Below are 21,849 nucleotides of genomic sequence, written 5' to 3' on the forward strand. Positions count from 1 at the left end.
TAAAGGAGAAAGTGAGGTGACGTAAAGCGACAAAAAGGAGTTAAACCAATGCACAGCTTTCATCCATGGGACCAATGTTCCTGTCCTGTGTTCAACAAAAAGGCAACGTTCAGTTATTTCAGGTTAAACTTTGTTATTGTTACATCTTTTTCCAAACCCAATCAAGACGTTTTGGTGCCTTAACATAAATAATTTCACATAATCATTATGTGTACATGTTTGAAACTGCAATCGTGTAACTGTTTCACAACCTTAATCCGTTAGTTTATACATGTTGTTTTTAGAGTCAGGGGCAAATTACCTATTTTTTCGTTTTGCCATGAGCACCTTTTTTGGGATTATAAGTATAATCAATTCAATTAAATGTAAAATAAAGCCCAGTTTTAAAAAAGATAATTTCATGAAACTGAACAGAAAAAAACAAACCTTGACCCTTTTCTATGACAAAAAGGTATAAATGCAGTGTTTTTTGCACTGTCATCAAATTTAAACTGTACATTTGACCAACAAATTATCTCCATGGCTACAAAAAGGACCCTGGAGACTGTCAGGTTACACTGAGATTAAAGGTTCATATTGAGAGGCATGTAGTATAATGCTTCTACATACAGTATTTCATTCCACTATTGACCCATATTTAATCATGTCCTGCCCTTCCCCTGTGGATTCTGACGCCATTTAACACTGTGACCATATATCTTTCGAGGACAAGCGGCTGGAGGCTGAAAACAGGCCATCACTCCCCTGGCAGCGTTCCCACGGGTCTGAATATCATCAGAGCTGATGTCTCCCTGGGCGTCTCTCCACTGTAAACAATGGGCTGCCAAGCAAAGAGATTCCTCACTCTTAATGCTCCTTAATCGAATCCTCCTCTCAGATGTTCTAATTGAATTGGGTTTACACACACACACACATGAAGACACAAGCACACACATAAATGCACAGCTGGGGTGTGAGAACCTGTTGAGAGGCTTGTTGCGTGTGGTGAGGGCCAACGGGACTCGGGAATGTTAATTGCAATTCTTGGAAGTGTGGTGCATTATGGGACATGTGGGAGCGAAGCACCTGATCGAGAGCTGATTAAAATGTCAGCACACAGGCGGCTCGATGCAACCACACACAGCACTGAATGATGCAACTGATTCACACACAGAAGGTATCTGCTTCTCTGCTGTCGCCTACACATATTTAATATTATTTTTCCTAATCAATAAAATGCCTTTTTTTGTGGCAGACTTTTTATTTTTTCTTAATATTTGATTTATTTATTGTGTATATTATTTATTAAAAGAAAAAAATGACTTCAAAGAATTTTTTCAAAACACATTAACGTTAGTATGCCCTTTGAAACTGACAAAGAAATCTTCACTCAAGGTCCAGTTTCTTGCTTGTTCTGGAGCTTTCAGCCATATCCCAAGGTCTTCATCTGCAATTTAAGCTTGCTCAGCTGCCAATGATATTAAGAGAAAACTTTAAAAAAAAATCTACTTAAAAGCTTGGTTTGAGATTGTTTCTTAAAAGAATGAATAAAAAATAGAATAAACGTGCACCGTAGCAGCAGACAAACAATCACACAACACTGCTGGAGCCCCAATCATTCTCCAGACTGTTATCAGTCAAATCTGCCTCATTCAGCATATTTATGGCAAAGACTTGCAGTGTGTGATTGAACAGAGAAGATGGGGAGATAGATGTAGTAGAAATGCTCAGTTTTAGACACATTGACCCATACTACAAAAGATAAAAAAAATACATAATGTATATGTTTTTAAATACCTGAGTGAAAAGGAAATAAGGAGGCACAATTAAACAAGAATTAAGCAACCTATTCCTAGAACCTTAGAGGGAACTTGTTTCTCTTTTTTGAGCTTGATTCAATCTGAATAACTGTTTTTTTTTTAAAACAATTATATAACAGCTCCTTGACCTCCATGAACAGAGTGACTGCAGGTCTACAACAAAGAGAGTTGCACCTGTCCTCTGCTCACACTGGACTATGACACAATATTTCATTTGCATCTGTCCGTAGAAACCGATCCTTTCATCTTTCATGCCATCTTTCACACCCCCACAGCTCTGCGAACGCCGTTGTCCAACGCCCTTCACCCGAACCATAGCAAAGCCCTTCTCTGGCTGATAGGAAGATCAAAGCATTTGCTTTTTCACTCAATGTCGCAAAATTGTGGTGTGTAAATTGGAGGTAATCTCTCTCTCTCTCTCTCTCTCTCTCTCTCTCTCTCTCTCTCTCTCTCTCCCTTCGCTCTCAGTCGCTTGCTAGTACTTCTCATGAGATGCTGGAGGGGAGAGTGTGACCTGTTTCATAACCAGCAATCCATAAACATGCATAAGATGACACAGGCACTGACAAACAGTGGAAACCAGAAGCTTGAGCGTCTTTTGTACTGCATTGTTTGTACATAATCTTAGAGATGTGGTCACTTACTCTGTGTAATGATCGCTTACAAGTCTCCCGTAATGACACATCAATGTCAGTGATTTCCCAAATTACTCTTGAGCTCACTGACTCTTATGAGCCTTTTCTGATCCGACAAACAAACCGAGGACATTCTGTACATTTTAAGCATTAAAGTAATTCCTCATGTCATGCCAATGCTGGTTTGTCGACCACGTTGGTCCACAAATAAATATCTCAACAGCTATTGGATGGATTACCAAATAATTTGACACTAGTGGTACCCAGAGGGTGAAGCCTATAGACTTATGTGATCCCCTGACTCTGGTGCCACCAGCAGGTTGACATTTTTGGTTTTAAGTGGCATGTTTTGACAACTATTGGACAGACTGCCATGGAATTAGGTAGATATCCATGGTCCCCAGTGGATAGATCCTATTTACATTGGTGAGCCACTGACATTTCTTGTAGCGCCACCAGCAAGAGAAAGATTGTGGTCATGGGAAAAATAAGTAATGGAGTTAGTTTTTATTCTTCTTACTTCTTCTTGTTTTAAGTGAAGGAAAAAACATCTTTATAGTAAAACATGGACCAACCAACACTAACAGCTGGTGCAAAAACGGATGCAAACTCTGGTCTCCCATATCAAATCCAGATGTTTTCTATTCCCAATTCCACACATATTTAGATTATATTTGAGGAGGTATTAGCAAATTAACAAATGACCACGCCTAGCTCCATTTAACCAACTTAGCCAGCACTGGAGGAAGGTCTTGCTGAACCCATTATAATTTTGGACTAAGAATAAAAAACAGTTCAGGGCTCTTTGTAGTTTTCTTAAACCCATCACAGTCATCTTGGGCGGTGCTAACCCCAGGATGCAGCGTATCTTTCACACTACATCATGCAAGTCAGACTACCAATTTTTTTGGTTACTTTGGAAAAATACAGTATTTATTTGCACAACCACAAGAAGCCATCAGTCAGGAAAACATACAGTAAATATGAGTTTGTGTTAGCCATTTGAATAAATGACCACTGCTGTCTTCACAGTATGCGGTGCATGGTCTGCTTCATTGCACAAATCACTGAAGCGCAACAAACTCAGTCGATGCCATGACCTCCACAAACAGGTCGACTTATTCAATAAATGGTTTCACAAGCTTCTCTCAGCCCAAGGTTCATGCAAGAAAAACAGATTACAAAAGCTGTGAAGAATGATAAATTAGTCTGTGTTCTATGTGCAGTTTGCGGGTTCTTTTGTGTGAGTCTGAAGAGTGACGACATTTCTCATGGTGTTAGGTAATTAAGATTACAGTGGGTTATGGTGGTTATGTGTGTAGTATGAATGGTTATAAAACAGTGATTAAAGTCAGTGGCAGGTCTTGTGAGACAAAAGTGTTTATTGGAAAGAGAAAAGGTGTTTATGTGAGTATGTTTGAATGTGTTGGCAAAGGATGATGACTCAGACTGATGTACACATACACCTGCTGTCACTTGCCTTCAGGATTCTGATTAAAAGTGTGTGGCTTTGAGTGTACAGTATGCAAAAGAGAGAAGGAAAGACGGAAAGGAGGTTGCACTGGCAAAATGTGTGTGTGTGTGCGTGTGCGTGCATGTGTGGACACTACAGGTGCAGATAAGAAATTGATGAGTCAAAACTCAGCTAAGACTGTTGTGTGTGCGTGCATGCACACCTAGCCTCACCCATCACACAATTCCCAGCATGCAGGAAGATGAATGTATGCCATATGCTAGGCTGCAGGAACATTTTACATTTACCACAACCATAAACATTTCTATTTTCCTCCAGAGTTGCAACCAAATAGCAGTAAACAGACATTTCACAGTCTCGCCACATATTATAAGAAAATAATTAGCTGTCTGACTGTGCATCAGTAAAACAGAGAGGGAAAGAGTTTTAAACCCAAACAATTACTAAGCAGATAATTGCAGTTGTTTCCAGATTTTTCACTGAGGGACACTGTTGTGCATCCAGCTGCTTAATTTCTCTGGTTGTAAAGTTCATTCTGGCATGACACAAAATGAGCACACAATGTACAGAATGTATGGAAGAATAAAACAAATTAAAAATTATGTTTCAGAGGGAAGAAATCTTAAATACAAACATATATTGCTCTCTATGTGTGAAATATATCAAGACATGCAACGTTGCAGACAGAACACTAGCATTTAAAATCTGCAGAGAATATTCAGAGTCCGGCCAGCCACTCAGACAGGATGAGGAAGAGGAGCGAGTAGATGAAATGGAGAGAGCGGTGCATGCACATGACTGTAGACATGTATATGTTTGTGTGTGAGGTGGAGAGATGCAGAGAAACCACTTCTGAATGCTTCCTCATTCATGAGGTCGTGCGCAGGTGAAAGGCTGATCAATATTGGATGCGATTCAGCTGCTTCTCCCCTCTGAGTGAGGCAAGGTTCATTCTGCCATTAACTCCGAAAAATTAAACTCTGAATTGTGTGTGTGAGAGAGAGAGCAAGAAAGAAAGATGAGGATTATAAATAACCCAAAAAAAGTGCATGAGTGTGTGTGTAGGGCAGGGATCATGCTCAGAACCAGTTGTGCCAGATGTGTAGTAGTATTTCAGCAGTTCCATTGAAGACAAGACTGTTGGCTTTGAGATAGACTCACTCCTTCTCTCCCTCCCTCCCTCACACACAAACAAACACACACACACACACACACACACACACACACACACACACACACACACTTACAGTAGGCTACCTGCCCAGGACAGCCTCTGTAGTCACTTGCCATTGTGTATGAGCATCACATCCTCGTCTCAAGGTGGCACACACAGAAGAAACACGCACTGCAATGCATGCAAAGAAGGCTCACACACACCCTGTGCAATGTAAGGACGACACATACACACACACGCACACTGAGATAGTGACGTAATAGCACATCAGCCCCACATCTGTGGATGCTGGAGACTTGCTGCACAAGTCAAGGTCATTCATTGATTGAATTAAAGTCACACAGCAGGGCCTGCTCTGAGGCCACTGCTGAAGCGCAGAAAGGCTAAATTTGTATTCTGATCTCACTCAGCTTCGCTGTCCGCACTTCATGTGTGGACGCATGAGCACAGTCACACGTGCTTTTTCGGCTAAAAACTGCAGCTTCAGCTCAGTCATGCAGCCAGGATGAAGATGGTGCTAGAACTGCTGGGTGCAGACATAGCCATTAAAAAAATCCATACAGCCCCCATACAGTGAACGAGAGAGTCGTTTACAGCTTTTAACGGGTTGGACTCGTGCCAAACAGTCTGAGTCCCACTGCTTCTTTTTTCCAGTGAATAAATTAACAGCCGCTTACCAGCAGCGCTGTCCTCTGTGACCGCTCCAATAACTGACCGTGATCGGTGATCACTGCAAACGACCGAATCGATCGCGTTGATTGATTAATTGACGGCTGGATCATTTGCCTGCCGGGGTGTGAAGGCAGCAGCCTCCCCTCTCCGTGCGCGCTCCGCTCGGGTCGATGCGGCCAGACAGAAAGCCGTTTCCTTTTAAATTACCATTCAAAATAAGACGACAGGCTATATTTTATAGCAGATGATAGTCTATTTTAGGTGATGCCAAAGTGAGGAAACGCATGAGTGTTACTGTGAGTCACAGGCAGCCCTCGCTTTGCCTCTGCATGACTTTCATTACACAATGATGCTTCATTCACAACATCAGTAAAAGCTCCGACGCGCCAGGGGCTAATACCCTCTTCCAGCTAAATAAAAAACACAGCCTCGTGGAATTAAATTGAAATCTTTATACTATAGTTGGCTACATTTGCTCATCACAGGTGCAGTTTGGGAGAGAACAAAGGCTAATTTAAGCACACATTGGCTCAGACGCACGCCCCGGGGCTAGACGGGACAGTCGGCAGACGTGCGAAAAGCGCAAAGAGCCTCTCTGCGCATTACAAAGAAGGGCTAGCACACCCGGGATAGCGCAGTGGTAATTCAAACTGTCACACATGGTAACTTCAATCGGGTCGCACCTGATGGTCTAAAAAAATATACCTGTCAAGTGTCCCCCGGGGGCTGCTGCATGATGGAGTTAGAAAGGCGGAGAGCTCCAGGTGTCACTCACCTAACTTTTGCTGCCACAGAGGATATCGCATCGTTTCTTAAATTCTTCCTTTTGGACACGGCAGTTCCCATGCTGACATGGAAACGACGCAGGCTGGAAAACAGTTCATTCCAAAAGCCTCTGGAGAGAATGCGACAAGGAAAACAGTATTTTAAAAAAAAAACTGCAAAAAAAGGGAAAAAAGTTGAAGGGGAATCCGGGAGCAGATATGTCACGCACGCGTCTGCAGAGCAAAAGATGCAAAACAAGAGGAATGTCAGCCTCTCTGTGTGTGTTTCTCCGGATATGAGCACGTACGTGGGGTAGCTGCACAGCTGTCAGCGTGTGGCTGAAAATACACAGACCTCTCTCTCTCTCGTTCTCCTTCTCTCTCTCTCTCTTTCTCTCTCATTGATCTGAATGGGAGGATGGTTGGGGTGGTGATATCACCATCATCACCATCATCACACAGGGGAGGGGAGGCACTGCATGGTGCCATCCACGTAGGAACCTCTGTCTTTCATGTCTTCCATTTTTGGACCATTATCTGTGCATCCTTATTTAGTTTATCACCTCCTGTTATATAAATGGTGATTTTCTCACACACATTCACACGTGTGTTGAAATGGTTTTGATCCACAGCTGAGGACAGAGGGAGCAGTGAGGTTGAGGTGCTGCAGTGCTCTGTGAGCATCACTTCAAATAGCATGATAACAATAGCTTCAGACTGTGATGTTTTTTTTTTCCTGCTCTTGCTACTGATATCAGTATTCAAAAGAGTGCATGAGACAGGAACATCATAAAGGGCAGCTAGTATCTGTAGAGCAGAATTACCTTGCAGCTACTGATTAGCACTCCTGTGAGATGTTTTGTTCTTCAGTCATCCACAGTGCTCTGATTTTTGTATTTACTTTCTTATGCAATTGTGAATGCAAGAGTTGCAATGACTTTGTAAACAGCTGATGATCCGTGACTTGAGTTCTATAAAAATGCTTAATTAAAGCAATTGTAGATGGCTCTTATTTCAAAAACAGCGCACTTTGTCACCCTTTGAAATCTCAAGATTAGTATCTTATCTCCCACTGGTTTGTAACCTGGTGGTGAGGACCTCTCCAAGCAGTCACACGATAAATCTCAGAGGTTGTGACGTTATTAATGGGATAGTAAAGAAGAAAAGAAGTAGTTCACATAACAATAATAAAAGTTATTCATGACTTTATTTTTTAAACTTGTGAAATAGTTTTACTTCTTCAAGCCTTTTTAATATACTTACATTCAACAGTTTGTTTGATGTCATAACATAAGAAAAGGTATACACAATGGTTCATAAGATAACTTTGGACGGTTGTGCATACTTATGCAGACCAAAGACAATGGATAGACCTACAACCAATCACATGTGAGTGATATATGTAAGTTAGGATGGTGATTGGTCTGTTTTCAGGCAGGAATAACGCGGCGGCCTGGTCACAACTTTCTCAAATTCCAGCCTAATTTTACACACAAATGTGTTTCTGACATGTGAGGCAAGAAATGGTTAACACAGAATCAGAATCTTGATTCATAATTGATCACTGCTGCCTAGTTTGACCTGAGTTTCCTGAGTTGCACTGGACGCCGAACTACTCGGTTAGGTTTAGGTATAAAATTATTTGGTTATGTTTTGAAAAAAAAAATGTTTTGGGTTAAAATAACTTCTTCTGTATAAATGGTTACGTAGGTGACGTAGAACATGTAGCAACATGCGGAAGTTAACTAAGTCTTGTTTTTGACCCATCCCACCCTGATTTCCTCCCTTCGCGGACTTTTTTGCTCTTTATACTACTCACTTCCTCATTCCTTATAATTTCTATGGCTACTTGATTTTGTGGATTATATATGAACTTGAGTGCAATATTCTTAGTAGGTATCACCACCTTTTTAATAGTCTGAGAGTTAATGATAATCAGACAAATACAGTAGACCTCACCATGCTTTGTTTTAAGGGATCAACACCAAAAAGGCTGAGCATCAAGTCTGAAAAAAGACAATTGGGTAGTAGTGGGATGCACATTCAAACACGACGATCCAAAATATGTCAAACTCTTCATCCAAGTAGCATTCAATCAAGAATGAATCAATGCTTTTTCTGTACAAATAAAACATTACAAATGAGAACAACGGATTTAAATAATGTGTAAATCATGTAACATATAAACATGTAAATCAGGGAATTATTATTCTCACTTAAATCAATTGACGCAACCAGAAATGTAAATTTCATTATGTCTTTAGGCCTTACTTAATAAAGGGCTCTAAAACATGCAGTACAAAACAATCCATTAAACACTTAAACAAATGCATGAAATATATTTAAAAAATCAATGCAAGTAGACGTTCCAGCAGTAAAGACAATGTGTTAACTCGCACTACTCAGAGATAATTAATCTCTAGTCAATGATCGAAGATAGTAAGATTGGGTGCTGTGGTGTGTGCACGCAAACACACACACGCACACACACACGCACACACACACACACACACACACGTATCATATAAACAGAAAGAGGCACAGGGAGCAGGTGAATCACCCAGTAACAGTCGATTAGCCTTCAAACATCAAACCAATCAATCTTTCAATCCACAGGTCATTTCACCAGCAGCTCCAATGTGCCGGTTGTCCTTGAGCTTTATACCTTTTAAAATGTGCTTTGCCTGCACATACACACACACACACACACACACACATTCTAAGTTTTAGTGTCTTGCACACACTAAGACAAAAGGAATGAAAATCAATAAATAAAGCAAAGCACTGCAAGGCTGGTGTGAGCTGCTGTGGGCCGTTAAGCAGTAAATAATTCCAGGCAGCTCTGACGAGACTGAGGTGAACGTGTGTGGATGGACTGTAGATGAGCCCGGGAGGAGGGAGGGAGGGAGGGAGGGATGAATGAATGGATGGAGGGAAGGAGAACAGGACGGTGGAGCTCCCACACGAGGGAGAAAAAAAGAAGAAGAGAAAGATGATGGAAAGAGGAGGCATGAATGGGCAGCGGGGATCCAAATCAGAAAAAAGAGCGAAGCGAGGGAGGCAGCGTGCAGAGGAATGACAAAAAACAGGGAACCACAAGGATGAATGAAAGAAGCGATTCATGTTTTTCATTCTATTAGAGGAGTGCAGCAATGTGTCTGGTACCAGCAAACCCAGCGGGACACCGCTGTGCTACGATATGTTGAAAGAGGTGAGGAAAGGAACGACAAAATAGATGAAAGGGAGCGAAAAAAAGGAGGACAAGGAAGACACATGCAGCCATAAATCTATATCCGCCCAAGATATTAGTGTCTCCTCTGACCCTGACAAGCACTCACCATTTGATTGATTGCAAAGCAGATCAATATTGGAGTCTGCGGCGGTTACAACAGCAGCCAGCCAAGTGGTCCGAGAGTCACTCTGAGGGGGATGAGTTTACACTCTCAATCTGATTTCTCTCAAATACTGATTCAGTTTAGGGAAGGAAATTCATACACTATTAATGAACAATATAACCAAGTTGACACACTGTATATATCGTTTTATATGTGAAGAGTAAGTTTAATTTAACTTGACTCATATACAATTGGCCCCCTGATGAAAATGGAAACTTCTTCTCCATACCAGTACATCAATTGTTAGTCTAGGCACTGCAATAGTCATTCACATACATGCTAATCTCTATAAACAGATATTTTTACCAGATCTATCACAACGGGCCGAGATTTTGGTATTTTAAGTGTTCTGGTTTGTGTTTGTAGTCCGTTTGTAGAAGAACAAGACTGATATATTAGTTGGCCGATATTGGCCGTTCATAGATACACTGGTATCAACTGGTATCAGTATATAATGTTGTGTGATATGCACCAATATGGACAACATCCAATGCAAAAAACGATGGTGATTTAGAAATGGTGCAAACATCCCCCTAGTTTCTACGACAGAAGAAAGATCATTTTATTTGTCTAGAGCTCTATCACCTATAATATATATTTTTTTCGTCAATAGCCACGGCTGAAATAAATTATTATCAACTATTGCTGCTTTGTTTCTATTTTGGAAGTCCAAGATTGGTCAGAAAACCAATGTATGTGAGTTATAACTTCATTCGGAGGTGCACACAGTCTGGTGTATTTCACCACCTTCTCCAGGAACTTTGCTACTTCACTACAACAGCTGTATGGACATAAAATAAACATTTTGCTCTGATTTCATTGCAATGACTGGATTAAAAGTATGCTGAAATAACGTCATCATGATGCAGATTTGTAAAAAGACTGTATTCATGCTTTATGAGGTCCACCTGCAAGATGACAAGCAAATTAAATTTAAAATATATTTTTTCTGGATGGAGTTCCGATTGATGATTGATTGTGTCAGGATATCATGTCGTGAAGTTGTCGAATTAATGCTGCAAATTAAGGTTTTTTTTAATGTTTCTTCCAAAATAATTCAGAGTAGCAAAGCTTAAATTTGAGGAAAGTTTGAGAAAATGCTGCAGTTGTTGTCGTCCATACATGTTTATCAGTTGAGTTCAGTTTGACTGAATACTTTGTTGGTCAGTCTGTGGGTTCGACTCTCATTGTGGAGAAATAAAAAAGACTGAAGTGAGATGAATAGACTGAGAATTTTCTGTTATTTGACAAAACAATTCTTGATTTAATTTAATTGTATGGACACAAAATGCAGTTAAACAGTTAAATCACAATATATTGTATCGCAATACTCACCATATCGAAAATGCTTAAAATAGCAATAATAATAATCGTGACTCATGTATCGGGATAAAATCCTATCGTGGGGCCTCTGCTGATTCACACCTCTACTTTGTATTTAATCGCGCCACAGGAAAGTTTTGCTTTGCGTTTGGTGTGAGCACATCCTTTGTCTTGATATTTTGGTGGATCATAGAATCTTTTCCTTAGAGATCAAACCCAGCTCCACTTTGTGTCAGCGTTGTCAAACTTGTACTGTTCCAACACATTCTGCTGTCACATACCATCAGTGCTTTTATCTCAGACTGTATCAGTCCATCTGACAGTGAAAAAAAGTGTGCAAACCAGCCGATAAAAATACCATCAAAGGCAGAAGTTGGGTGACCGGGCCAAAGAAGAAGTGAGAAATTGCGATGATGAATTGTGAATGTCCCTCTCGGGCATTTCGGATATTTAATTTACACACAGTAAAGGCAAACGTGAAACAAAACCGTGAAGCATGCCTTATTTTTGGAGACTTTGAGGAAATTTTAGGATCAAATTCAGGGAAGGGGGTGATTAATGTGTGTGTAGATGGTATAGTGGGGGGTAGTAAAGCTTAAGAGTGGATTAAAGCTTGGAAAGGCTTTAAGTGAGACGATATTAAAGTCTGATTCTGACCCAAGAGGGCGTTAATAACACTGAACTCTTTTAAAATCCTTGTTTCTTGAAATATACTGTTTAATTGAAGGGGGATGATTTAGAGGGTCCAACCCGCATTAAAGAATGATGTGTCCCATTGGTAATGAACTTTGATAGTGCATTATAATCTCATTTGCTATATTTGACCACTTAATTAAGTCTCATGACCATTAGAGAGGACGGTTGCATAAAGCTTCATAGTCAAGTACTTCATAACCTTTATTTAATTTTCGTTGTCTGTTACATGGCAGAATATGAAGACATGCATCTATTAATTGTTGGGAAATGTCACACAAAACTTTGTTTTTTAGATTTTAATGGTCTGCCCATTGTGCTGAATGGTTGGTCTATTATATTTTTACCCGTCTCTCTGTTCCAATTAGTTGAGTGTTAATTTCTGTCATGAGTATGCACTTATTTATTGATTAGTCTTTGGTGGCCTGGATTGACACTGACATTCATGGTCTTCTGAGGATAAACTCTCATGACTTTGGTGATCCTCTGACTTCTCATTTAGAGCTACCATGAGGTTAACAGTCTTGGTTGTGAGTGAAATGTCCAGACAATTGTCACATTTGGTCCAGATATTCAAGGTCCTGAAAGGATGAACCCAAACAACTTTGGACTTTTTTGGACTTTTCGTCCAGCATTGCCAGTAGGTCAACATTCTTAATATTGAGTAAGATAACTTAACAGTTGCTTGATAGATTGGTACTAACATTTGTACAGGCATTCATGTTCCCCAGATTATATATTCTAATGACTTTGGTGATCCCAGACTTTTTCATATAGCACCATCATCAGGTCAACATTTCTATTTTTACAGTGCTTTGAGCTGCAGATAAACTTTTTACTTTTGCATTCTTGTGTGCATGATGGCTGCATCACTGTGTTTGTTGGTTTGAGCGTTGGTTGTGCAATCCTCAGAAATTAATGTTCAACATGCTTGATTTCAGGGCCGTACATATCATCTACGATGGTGTTGCTGTCATTACTTCTGCAATGATTTCAGAATTAACAATATAGTATCTTCCGAGTTCTATATGGTTTAACTTATCTGGTGTGCCCTCTAGTTGAATCCTCCATTAAGTGCCATGAAAACAATATTTCTCCAGCCTTATGTCCGTATAACCTACAAAACCAATAACATTCCCATCAGCCTTAACTGTACTTTTTGTTAAGTGGAAATTAGCAAACCCTAGCATGCCAACACTCTAATATAAGATGTTAAACATAATGAATGTTACACCTGCTAACCGTCAGCATGTTAGCATTGTCATTTTGGCCATACATATACTGTATAAATAATGGACGTTGTCACCGTGATGTCACCCATTGGTTTATGGACGGCCTGTTTGAGGCATCGAGTTCGGCTTAACACTCGTTGCCATCTTGCATCGCCTTCTTGTTTCTGGAAACGGGGAGCAGACCATATCTGGACTGTGGAGGAGCGAGAGGGATCTGATCACTGACTACACGCCTCTCTACACCGCAACCTGACTGAGCGAAGGCGCTGCTAATTCATGTTAGCATTAACTGGGATGTTCATTTTGGCTAGCAAAAAACAAAATGTATGTTACTTACCTAAGAAAAAATGGACAGTGACTCCTTGAAATGTCTATTAATCCAACCAAACACTGAACAAGACATTTTTAACGAACAAAACGTTCAAATAAACTGTCATTAAGTGAAAATACAGTGAAAGGGTCAAAGTAATGAGACCAAACCAATGAATGTCCTTTTTTTCTTTTCTTTTTTTAACTTTATTGACACAGTGATGTGGATATGCATTGCTTTTCTTCTCTCCTGATGCCGGCTCGCTTGTTAGTGACCTGTCAATCAAAGGTAGCCGCGCCCCAAATCATACAATCCTCTATCTTCTATTTTCTTCTAAATTGGACCATTTTTTACACAATTAACATCATATTGAGGACGATTTTTTTCTTTTATTTCTGAGGTAATAAATCAAGTGGGAAATTTTCTCATTTTGTATTGAACTGAATGGACCCAAATGCTTCTACAACCTTCGTCAGCGCCCCCTGATGGAATTTTTGGTAGAATGCAGCTTAAGGCACTTCCTGGTTTACCTCACTGCTCAGACCAGGAGGTTGCCGCTTGTGGCCATATTAGTATGCTGACATTAGCATTTAGCTCACAGCGCTACTGAGCCTCAGTACAGCTTAACAGAGTTGCTGGCATGTCTATATGTCTTGTTTAAGAATAACTAGTCAGCTTCTTAAGTGAGGAAATGGGCAAGCGTGCTGTAAATGATGGCTCTGCTCGTACCTCCATTACCACTACCGCTGCTTCCATATATCAAGGGAAAACTCAGAAGCTTTTCTAACCCTTTAAGCAAATAGGCTTCTGATTTGTGCATCAATCTGTCCCGCGCTGCTGTGTAGAACTTTTGTTACACAAACTTTACATCCTACTCTGTAATAACATCAAGGACTTTTTGCGGTAAGCGATTTTCTCTTGAGGCAGGCAATGAGGGAGAAGAAAGACAGTGATGGGAATAAAGCAAAGAGGAATGCAGCTTGGAGGGCAAATGAGGGTGAAAAAAGATGGGCGAGAAGAGTGAAAAAAAATGTGTTTCACTGCCGGCATTACTTTGTGTGAACGAATATTAAAACAGACAGAAGAAAAGGTCGACATCTATTTCAGTGTATTGGTTAATCACTGTCACATCACTGTCTGTATTCAAAGAGGGGGAATCAAAAAGCAATGTGTATCTGTGTGTAAGTGAGGACCCCACTCACCTGACAGAGCGGAGCAGGGAGGGGCGAGAGGAGATGGATGGCGGCAGTAAAGTGACAGAAAAAGAGGCACAGAAATGAAGTGTGCTGGTGGAGGACGAGAGATTTTCACGGGCAGATGATGGATAGTGCAATCCGTGGGCCTGGAGAGAGAATGTGGGTTGTGTGTGTGTGTGTGTGTGTGTGTGTGTCAGGTTTAACTGGGGGGTGAAGCGGAGAGGTCTCAAGTCTCCGTTTAGATTGACTACCAGAACATAAAACAAATCATATTACATCCCATTACTGATGCTTCAATAACATGTAGATTATCGCTACAAATTGAGAAAAAATGACTCCTAATCTGTTGGAGTGGTTGTATTTTCCGGCTGCGGCTCGCTGGAGACAGTGTTTTTGTCAGGACTTGTCCTTGTAAAGGCCTAGAATACTAAACTCCTTTGATGGCTATCTTGACCTTATTCTGATAAATTGCTCCTCAGCACAATAAGCATAGAAAAAAAATCCCAACCACACATTTCTCTCAGGTGCAGTGATTCAGTTTTCTCCACCCTCTCTCCAGAGCCAAACACAGCTAGTGGCAAATAAACTCACAAACAAGGTCAGCCAAGAGACATTCATTCCCCCTTTTGCATACGAGGACTAGCCACCACATCAATCTCACCCTAAGAAGCCTGTGTGAATACAATTACGATGGCTCACACTCTCACTGTAGCTGATAAACGAACCATGAGCACTTCCACAGGCAGGCAGGCTGTGCAGGGAATAAGCTGCCATACTAGCAGATCCCTATCATGGGGTTTGACTGTAGCATGCACCCAGATTTGTTCTTGATGTCAGCGCCTCGTACTTGTCCACTAAACAGAGCTGACAAGCTGCCAGCAGCAGCTTGAATGAGCTGTTTTGTTCCGTCTAAATAAGTAATTGGGAATTATGTTAATGTGGCTTTTTACAAATTGTTCAATCTGAAATGACATTGTCATTTTAGCATTATTTTATATTCACCATCAGGCGAAGTAGCTGTTTTGATCATTTGTTTTGGATTTGTTTGATTTTAGTGCCTGGTAACTTCTGCGTGTAGATAAAATAATGTAAAAACTGAATTAACACTTCAAACACTGCTACAAAGGTGGATCATGTTCGTTTGCAGATCAATTACAGCACTCGCTTAACACATCATGTCTGTTAGTTTTAAAGGATAAAGCTGGAAGTAATATATGTGTGTGTATATATATATATATATATATATAGGGTCAGTGGTTTTATAACATAAATCCACAGAAACTGCAGCCGTGTGCGATGTGTGTGCTGTTTTTAGAACACGCTGTGAGCCGTGAGAAGCGAGCTGCGATACGTACATACGGGCCATAATTTGTGGTATGACACACTACCTCTTCTGTCGTTTAGGTTGGAGAACTTGTTGGACATTATGTGTCAGGTCGTCTGTTCACTTGTGAACATGGTATCTAAATGGCAAACGGTAAATAGACTGCACTTATATAGCGCTTTTATCCAAAGCGCTTTACACTACAGACTGCGCTCATTCACCCGTTCACACACACATTCATACTGTATGTGTCTCAGGAATGCCTCGTGGGATATAATTCAAATATGCCACAAAGACTCACTCGTAGTCATGTATGAGCTGAAGGTTTTGAAATGTCAGTATGCACCATTATCTCCTTTTGTGAGGTGTCACAAATGAGGAAACATTTCCTTCAATGACAGATGTGGCCAAAATTGTTCTAACCTTGCTAACAGGACTTTTGAAATATCTACACATAAGTGTACAGTTCAACTACCGTTTTAAGATGTGCCATTGCAGCCAGGTAGCCTTCGGTAGTAGTTTTTTTTCAGACTTCTGATTGGCCAACATTTCTTCTTCTTTGCATGATTGACGCGGCTTCAGGGTTATATCTGCACCTGTTGGTTTGGCACGCTCTTGACAGAAACTGAGCTTGTGTGGATGGGATTCATTTTGAAGAAAGATTCAAAACGCCTGTTTTCCAAAATACCCGACTGTGTGTGTACTAGACATTATCCTTTAAGTTGTGACTGCTTTTTGTTGATGGGGTTTGTTTGTCAGATGTAATTTCTCTGTTATTGACTGTCTCCCTTTCTATATTTAATGACTCTGCAATTTCTTTGGACCGATGTGCTTGCGATTGGGGTCACAAATGATTTGGCCTCTCTGGAGCTCTGTTCACTGTCGTTTTTTGTTATTTCTTTAAAAACTACCTACTGTATGAAAGCAGTGATCTTTTATAGCTGACAAAATCAGCAGTTTACATTATTTATTTTTTTGTTATTTTCTTCATCCTTTGTAAATCCCCAATTCATCTGAACAACCCAATGCCACAACTTATCTATTCTCTGAATAAGAAAAGCCTAAAAAAGCCACAAGTAGAGAAGAAAATTGTAAACTCTGAGTTAAAATTACTGTTTGAGGATTACTTTTAATCCTCAGACAGAATGCAGGTGTGTTGTTGGTATCATCACGTGGTAACACCAGACAGGCTGGAAGCATCTCTGCCATGTCACCAGTGCTCAGGAATCCACTGGAATGTTTTAAAACCTCTGGGGAATTAATTCGCTGGAACTACAAATAAAAGATTGTCTGATGTGGAAATAAAAGTCTGTGTAGCTCTCCATGGTGCTGAAACCAGACACTCTCCAGGACTGGAAGGAGAACCACTGAGGCAAATGAGTGCTGTGAATACTAATGTTGAGAATGACCTAGACAGAGAATTTGGCAGAGTGTTGGAAAAAGATGGCTGACCCTAAATGAGCCCAAGGAGAAAAACAGAAAGGAGAGAACAGATACTTCAAAATAGAGGACAGTAAGTGGGCAGATGGGAAACACAGATTTAATAGACGGGGGTAGAGAGGGCCCGGGGGGAATGAAACAACTAATGAAATAAGATGTTAGATAAAGAGAGATCGAGAGTATGACTATCCCCAAAGAAGGGGGAGTTTATGTCCGGTGACTACATGTGTCCACCGAGTCTCAAAAGTGAACCTGCGTCACACGGCAAGCCCACCTCCACTTCCTCCTCGCCTCCCCCGAGACTCAGGACAGCCCTCATTATTTATCACCAGTGGACATGAGCTTCATTAGAGAGCTAAACCGTGGTTCCTCTCCTGGTGACTCATCCGCCATCGCTCCACGTCTGTTCTCCACTGGGCTAAAGGTGGCTTGATGGTAATTGTCATTCTCCCTGGTTAACGGGAATCCCCGCAGTTATGTCGTCCCCCCCGACGCCCCCGTGACATTCAGACTGCAGCGATAGAAATGAGCCACGGAATCCCGTAGATGATGCGGAGGATTTAAGGTCTTAATTCAGTGGCATGATGAGGGATTGACAGCACACAGAGAATGGCAAAGCTCAGATATCATCCTGCACGCTGCCATTTATTACTTCTTTCTCTTGTTCATTTATTCAGTCCTCATCTTCTACTCCTCAGACCTCCTCATGAGACACTTGGAATCATTTTATCATTATCCAACAAATGTTCTGACTGAATCTGTTCACCTAGGACCAGTAGGATTAAGCATGTAGACCAGTTGCCTCACTAATTAACTCATAATAGTTATTTTTTATGAGTTTTTCTAGATGCCACTTACTCAACATTTGATATCGGCCGCATAAAAAGAGATTTCCTCCCTTGTGTGTACTTTGAATTGCCTCAGCGCCACTGCAAGTTCTTCATACCACAGCTCTGCATGGTGTTGACAGTGATGAGATGGCCCTTTGCTCTACAAAGACAGTTATCACTGTCAGCTCTGTCATCTGCACTCTCCTGAACAAAAGCAGGCTCTCTTCCTAACAAAGAAGCAGAGAAGAGCCAGGGCAGAGCTCCTTCAGCTATAAGGTCAAACAGTCACATCTTCCCCTGCAGGGCTCTCTGACAGAAGAGGCTGCCAATACACACACGAAGCTCTTAGTCGAGTAAAGATTGTGTTACTCTTCTCCGAGCATAGAAATACCATTTATGCATAGTAGTGCGTGTTAGACTTTGAGCTGTGCATGTAATTCTCAGCTCTACATGCACCAGTGCATGTAACTTAGACCAGAAAATATGTTTTACAGTTCCACCAACTCTCATGCATTGACCAAGAGAATCACACAACTGATACTTTTCACATGCAGTTGAATTTTAATGCAAGTTTATTGTAATTGGTATGGTACCAGTACTTGGGGCTGGCAAAAAGGCTGAAATAATTATTAAAAACGTTTCTATATTTGTTGAAAAGCTGTTTATAATGTTCCTATTACCATATACAATTTAAGTAGAGTTGACGTAGACTCACGGCACATTACTGTATTCCAACCTCCTCTTCATTTTTAAACTCTCATAAATTAAATTAATAATTTTTTTTCTTAAGAGGTTTCTTAAATTTTGGTCATGGCAGAAGTCATTGCAGAAATGCCAAGAAAGTAGAATTAATGTGCCAAAAAAAAAAAAAATCTGGGTCACAAAGTTGAATGCACCAGTGCTCTGTTTTAGCTGTTTTAGCATCTGGAATAATGCACAAGTTACACTGATACACATGCATGACTTGTAAGATTCATGCAATATTATATACATTAAAGAAATATAATTATAGATAATGCATGCATAATATATACATAAACATTTGCATTTTTTTTTATCACCATGGATGTTTTGGATGGACCAAACCTGCCATCATACAGCTTGTCAGCCTGATGAATGTGGGTTTGTTTTTCAAGCATTCTGACCTGACAAAGCTCCAACTATGATCAAAACAATGTCAATATTAAACATTTGTGGCTTTGATTAAGGGGGCAGGCATTACATATTTCTCCACTGTCACGATTTTCCAATACTCTCGCACCTACGTGGTGTGCATATAATTACTCTTCTTTAACTAAGAAATGTCATTTGACAGAATAATCTCTGCTCTTATTGGAGCTCCGTGCTGGCTCGAGCTGCAGCACAGGACGCCTCTGAAGCCTCTAAAGAACATATAGAACATGTTCAAGCAGACACATTCAATATCACTGAGATGTGGGATGCACATACAGTAATTAAAACATGAGGAGCTGCCGGGATGTACAGGGAGAACGAAAGCTGAAACATTTACCAGATAATCTCTACTTAACCTATAGCAGTTTATACAATACATCATGTTCAAATTCAAAATTGCAGACAGAAATCTTACATGTGAAAAGCCAGTACTGAATCCAGCTTCAACAGAAAAGTGTAGGACCTTGTTTCTTAAGGTACAGATCTGATTGAGATTGAGATTTTCAGGTTAAAAATACAATAATAATAACTGTATTTATATGGCACCTTTTTAAAAACAGCATCTTAAAAAGTGCTTTGATAGAGAGCAGTTAATCACAAAGAGAATGATGCCATAAGGCTAAAACCAATTCTTACATTAAGAGAAAAATAATAAGAGAAAGAGGAGGAACAATCACAAGACATTCTCAGATACACAGAAAATAAAAGGTGAAATGAGTGAAAAAGTAAAAAGTGAAGAAGTAAAAAGGAGTGGTGAGATAAACAGCATTACATAAAAGTGGGTTTTACGTGATTTTAAGAAGTTACTAACTCTGCGCACCTTATCTCCTCGGGCAGCCGTTCCAGAGTCGGGCGCTCTGGTGGAGAAAACCTGGTCACCTTTGGTTTTTAGTTTTGACTTTGGAACGGTCAGAAGGGCGCCACCCGAGGATCTAAGGACGCGGGTCTGCTCCTATGGAGTTAGTAATTCTGTTAAATAGCTAGGAGCCAGACCTAAAAGAGCTTTAAAAGTGATCAGTAAAATCTTAAAATCAATCCTAAAACGAACAGGGAGCCAGTGCAAGGAAGCTAAAATCAGGGTGATGTCGTCTGTTAAAAACCAGTAAGAAGCCGAGCTGCTGCGTTCTGAACCAGTTGGAGGTGAGAAAGGGATTTTTGGGAGATGCCGGAGAGGAGAGGAGGGAGTTACAGTCATCTAAACAGGAGAATATGAGGGTATGAATGACTTTTTCCAGGTCAGAGGGTAACAGCATAGGTTTGATTTTGGAGATGGAGCATAAATTGAAAAAACAGGACTTGACAACTTTCTCTAAAGTGTGGGTCAAAAGTAAGGCATATCACAACACATATCCATACATATTAATATAAAATGTAGTGTTATGGTTTCTTTTACAATGATCTGAAATGTAAATACTTTTACTTACAATACTTTATATTGGTGTGGAAAGTTAGCACATGCTCCATTTGTCCCATAGACCCTGAAGAATTACAGTCAGGCTGTAATAAAATAATCTCTCTAAATCAAATTCAGATAAAAGCTAAATGATTAACATCTTCAGATTCATTTAAAAGGCCGACTGCTTTAGATCAGTCAGCATTAAAATATGAAGCCAACACATTACCATCAATCAGGTTTCTAATTTGAAGTCATCAACACGTCGTATTTTATGACCTCAAATGTATATTGGAATGAAAAAACTATGCAAAGTAGGTAATATACAGTATATTTCTGTACTGATCCTTTACTGTCGCAGTAAAACTTCCTAAGTGTGCAATGTAGTACATGTAATCTAGAGAAGAAAAAGTCTCAATTATAGTCCAAATATTCAAATCAGAACAGTATTTAAGTGTTGTATTAATCGCTTTTAAAACCTTTGTTCTTGTCTACACGCAACGCGATAAACCAATACTTTGATTCACTGGCTCTGTACGATATGAAGCATCTAGGAGTAAACAAAAAATCAAGTCCAAGGAAATTGGAAAAAAATCGACATGTCATGTCTGTCTGTCCGCTGCGGTGTAAGCAGGTGAATTCATGGTGTTGTTAAGGATGATATAACTCGAACAGGGCAGTCCTCCAATCTCATTACTGATACAGAATCACCTCTGAGATGAATAGCGCGCGCGTGCGTGCGCGTGTGTGTGTGAGAGAGGCAGGGAAGGCCTTCTCCGTACGTGACACCCATGTCTATCCCCACCTTGTCTCACCTTGGTACTGCAGCACACCTCCCCTCTTCCAGTGCTGCTCTTCTTCTCCACCCTTCCCTCCATACTAAATCGCTCGTAACATCGACTCCCAGGTGACATATTTCCACTATAATGCTTAATAGATTCCCGCGCGCGCTGGTTGGCTGAGGAGCGGTGGTTTGATTCTCTGAGAGGTAAAGGAGAGGCCGGTTAGAGAGCTGATGGAAG

At 40.5% G+C, this 21,849-nt stretch overlaps 1 protein-coding gene across 1 annotated transcript in view; it reads right to left on the reverse strand.

Annotated features, from left to right (window-relative positions):
* nsmfa (NMDA receptor synaptonuclear signaling and neuronal migration factor a) overlaps positions 1 to 6,841 on the reverse strand; it is a 54,818-nt gene extending 47,977 nt beyond the window's left edge. Inside the window, 1 exon segment of the mRNA XM_059358653.1 lies at positions 6,530 to 6,841. Coding sequence (XP_059214636.1) covers positions 6,530 to 6,600 — 71 coding nt within the window. The 5' untranslated portion in view covers positions 6,601 to 6,841.
* Positions 6,842 to 21,849: the final 15,008 nt, after the last annotated feature.

This window comes from Centropristis striata, chromosome 19 (assembly GCF_030273125.1).
Source record: "Centropristis striata isolate RG_2023a ecotype Rhode Island chromosome 19, C.striata_1.0, whole genome shotgun sequence".
Taxonomy (NCBI): Eukaryota; Metazoa; Chordata; class Actinopteri; order Perciformes; family Serranidae; genus Centropristis; species Centropristis striata.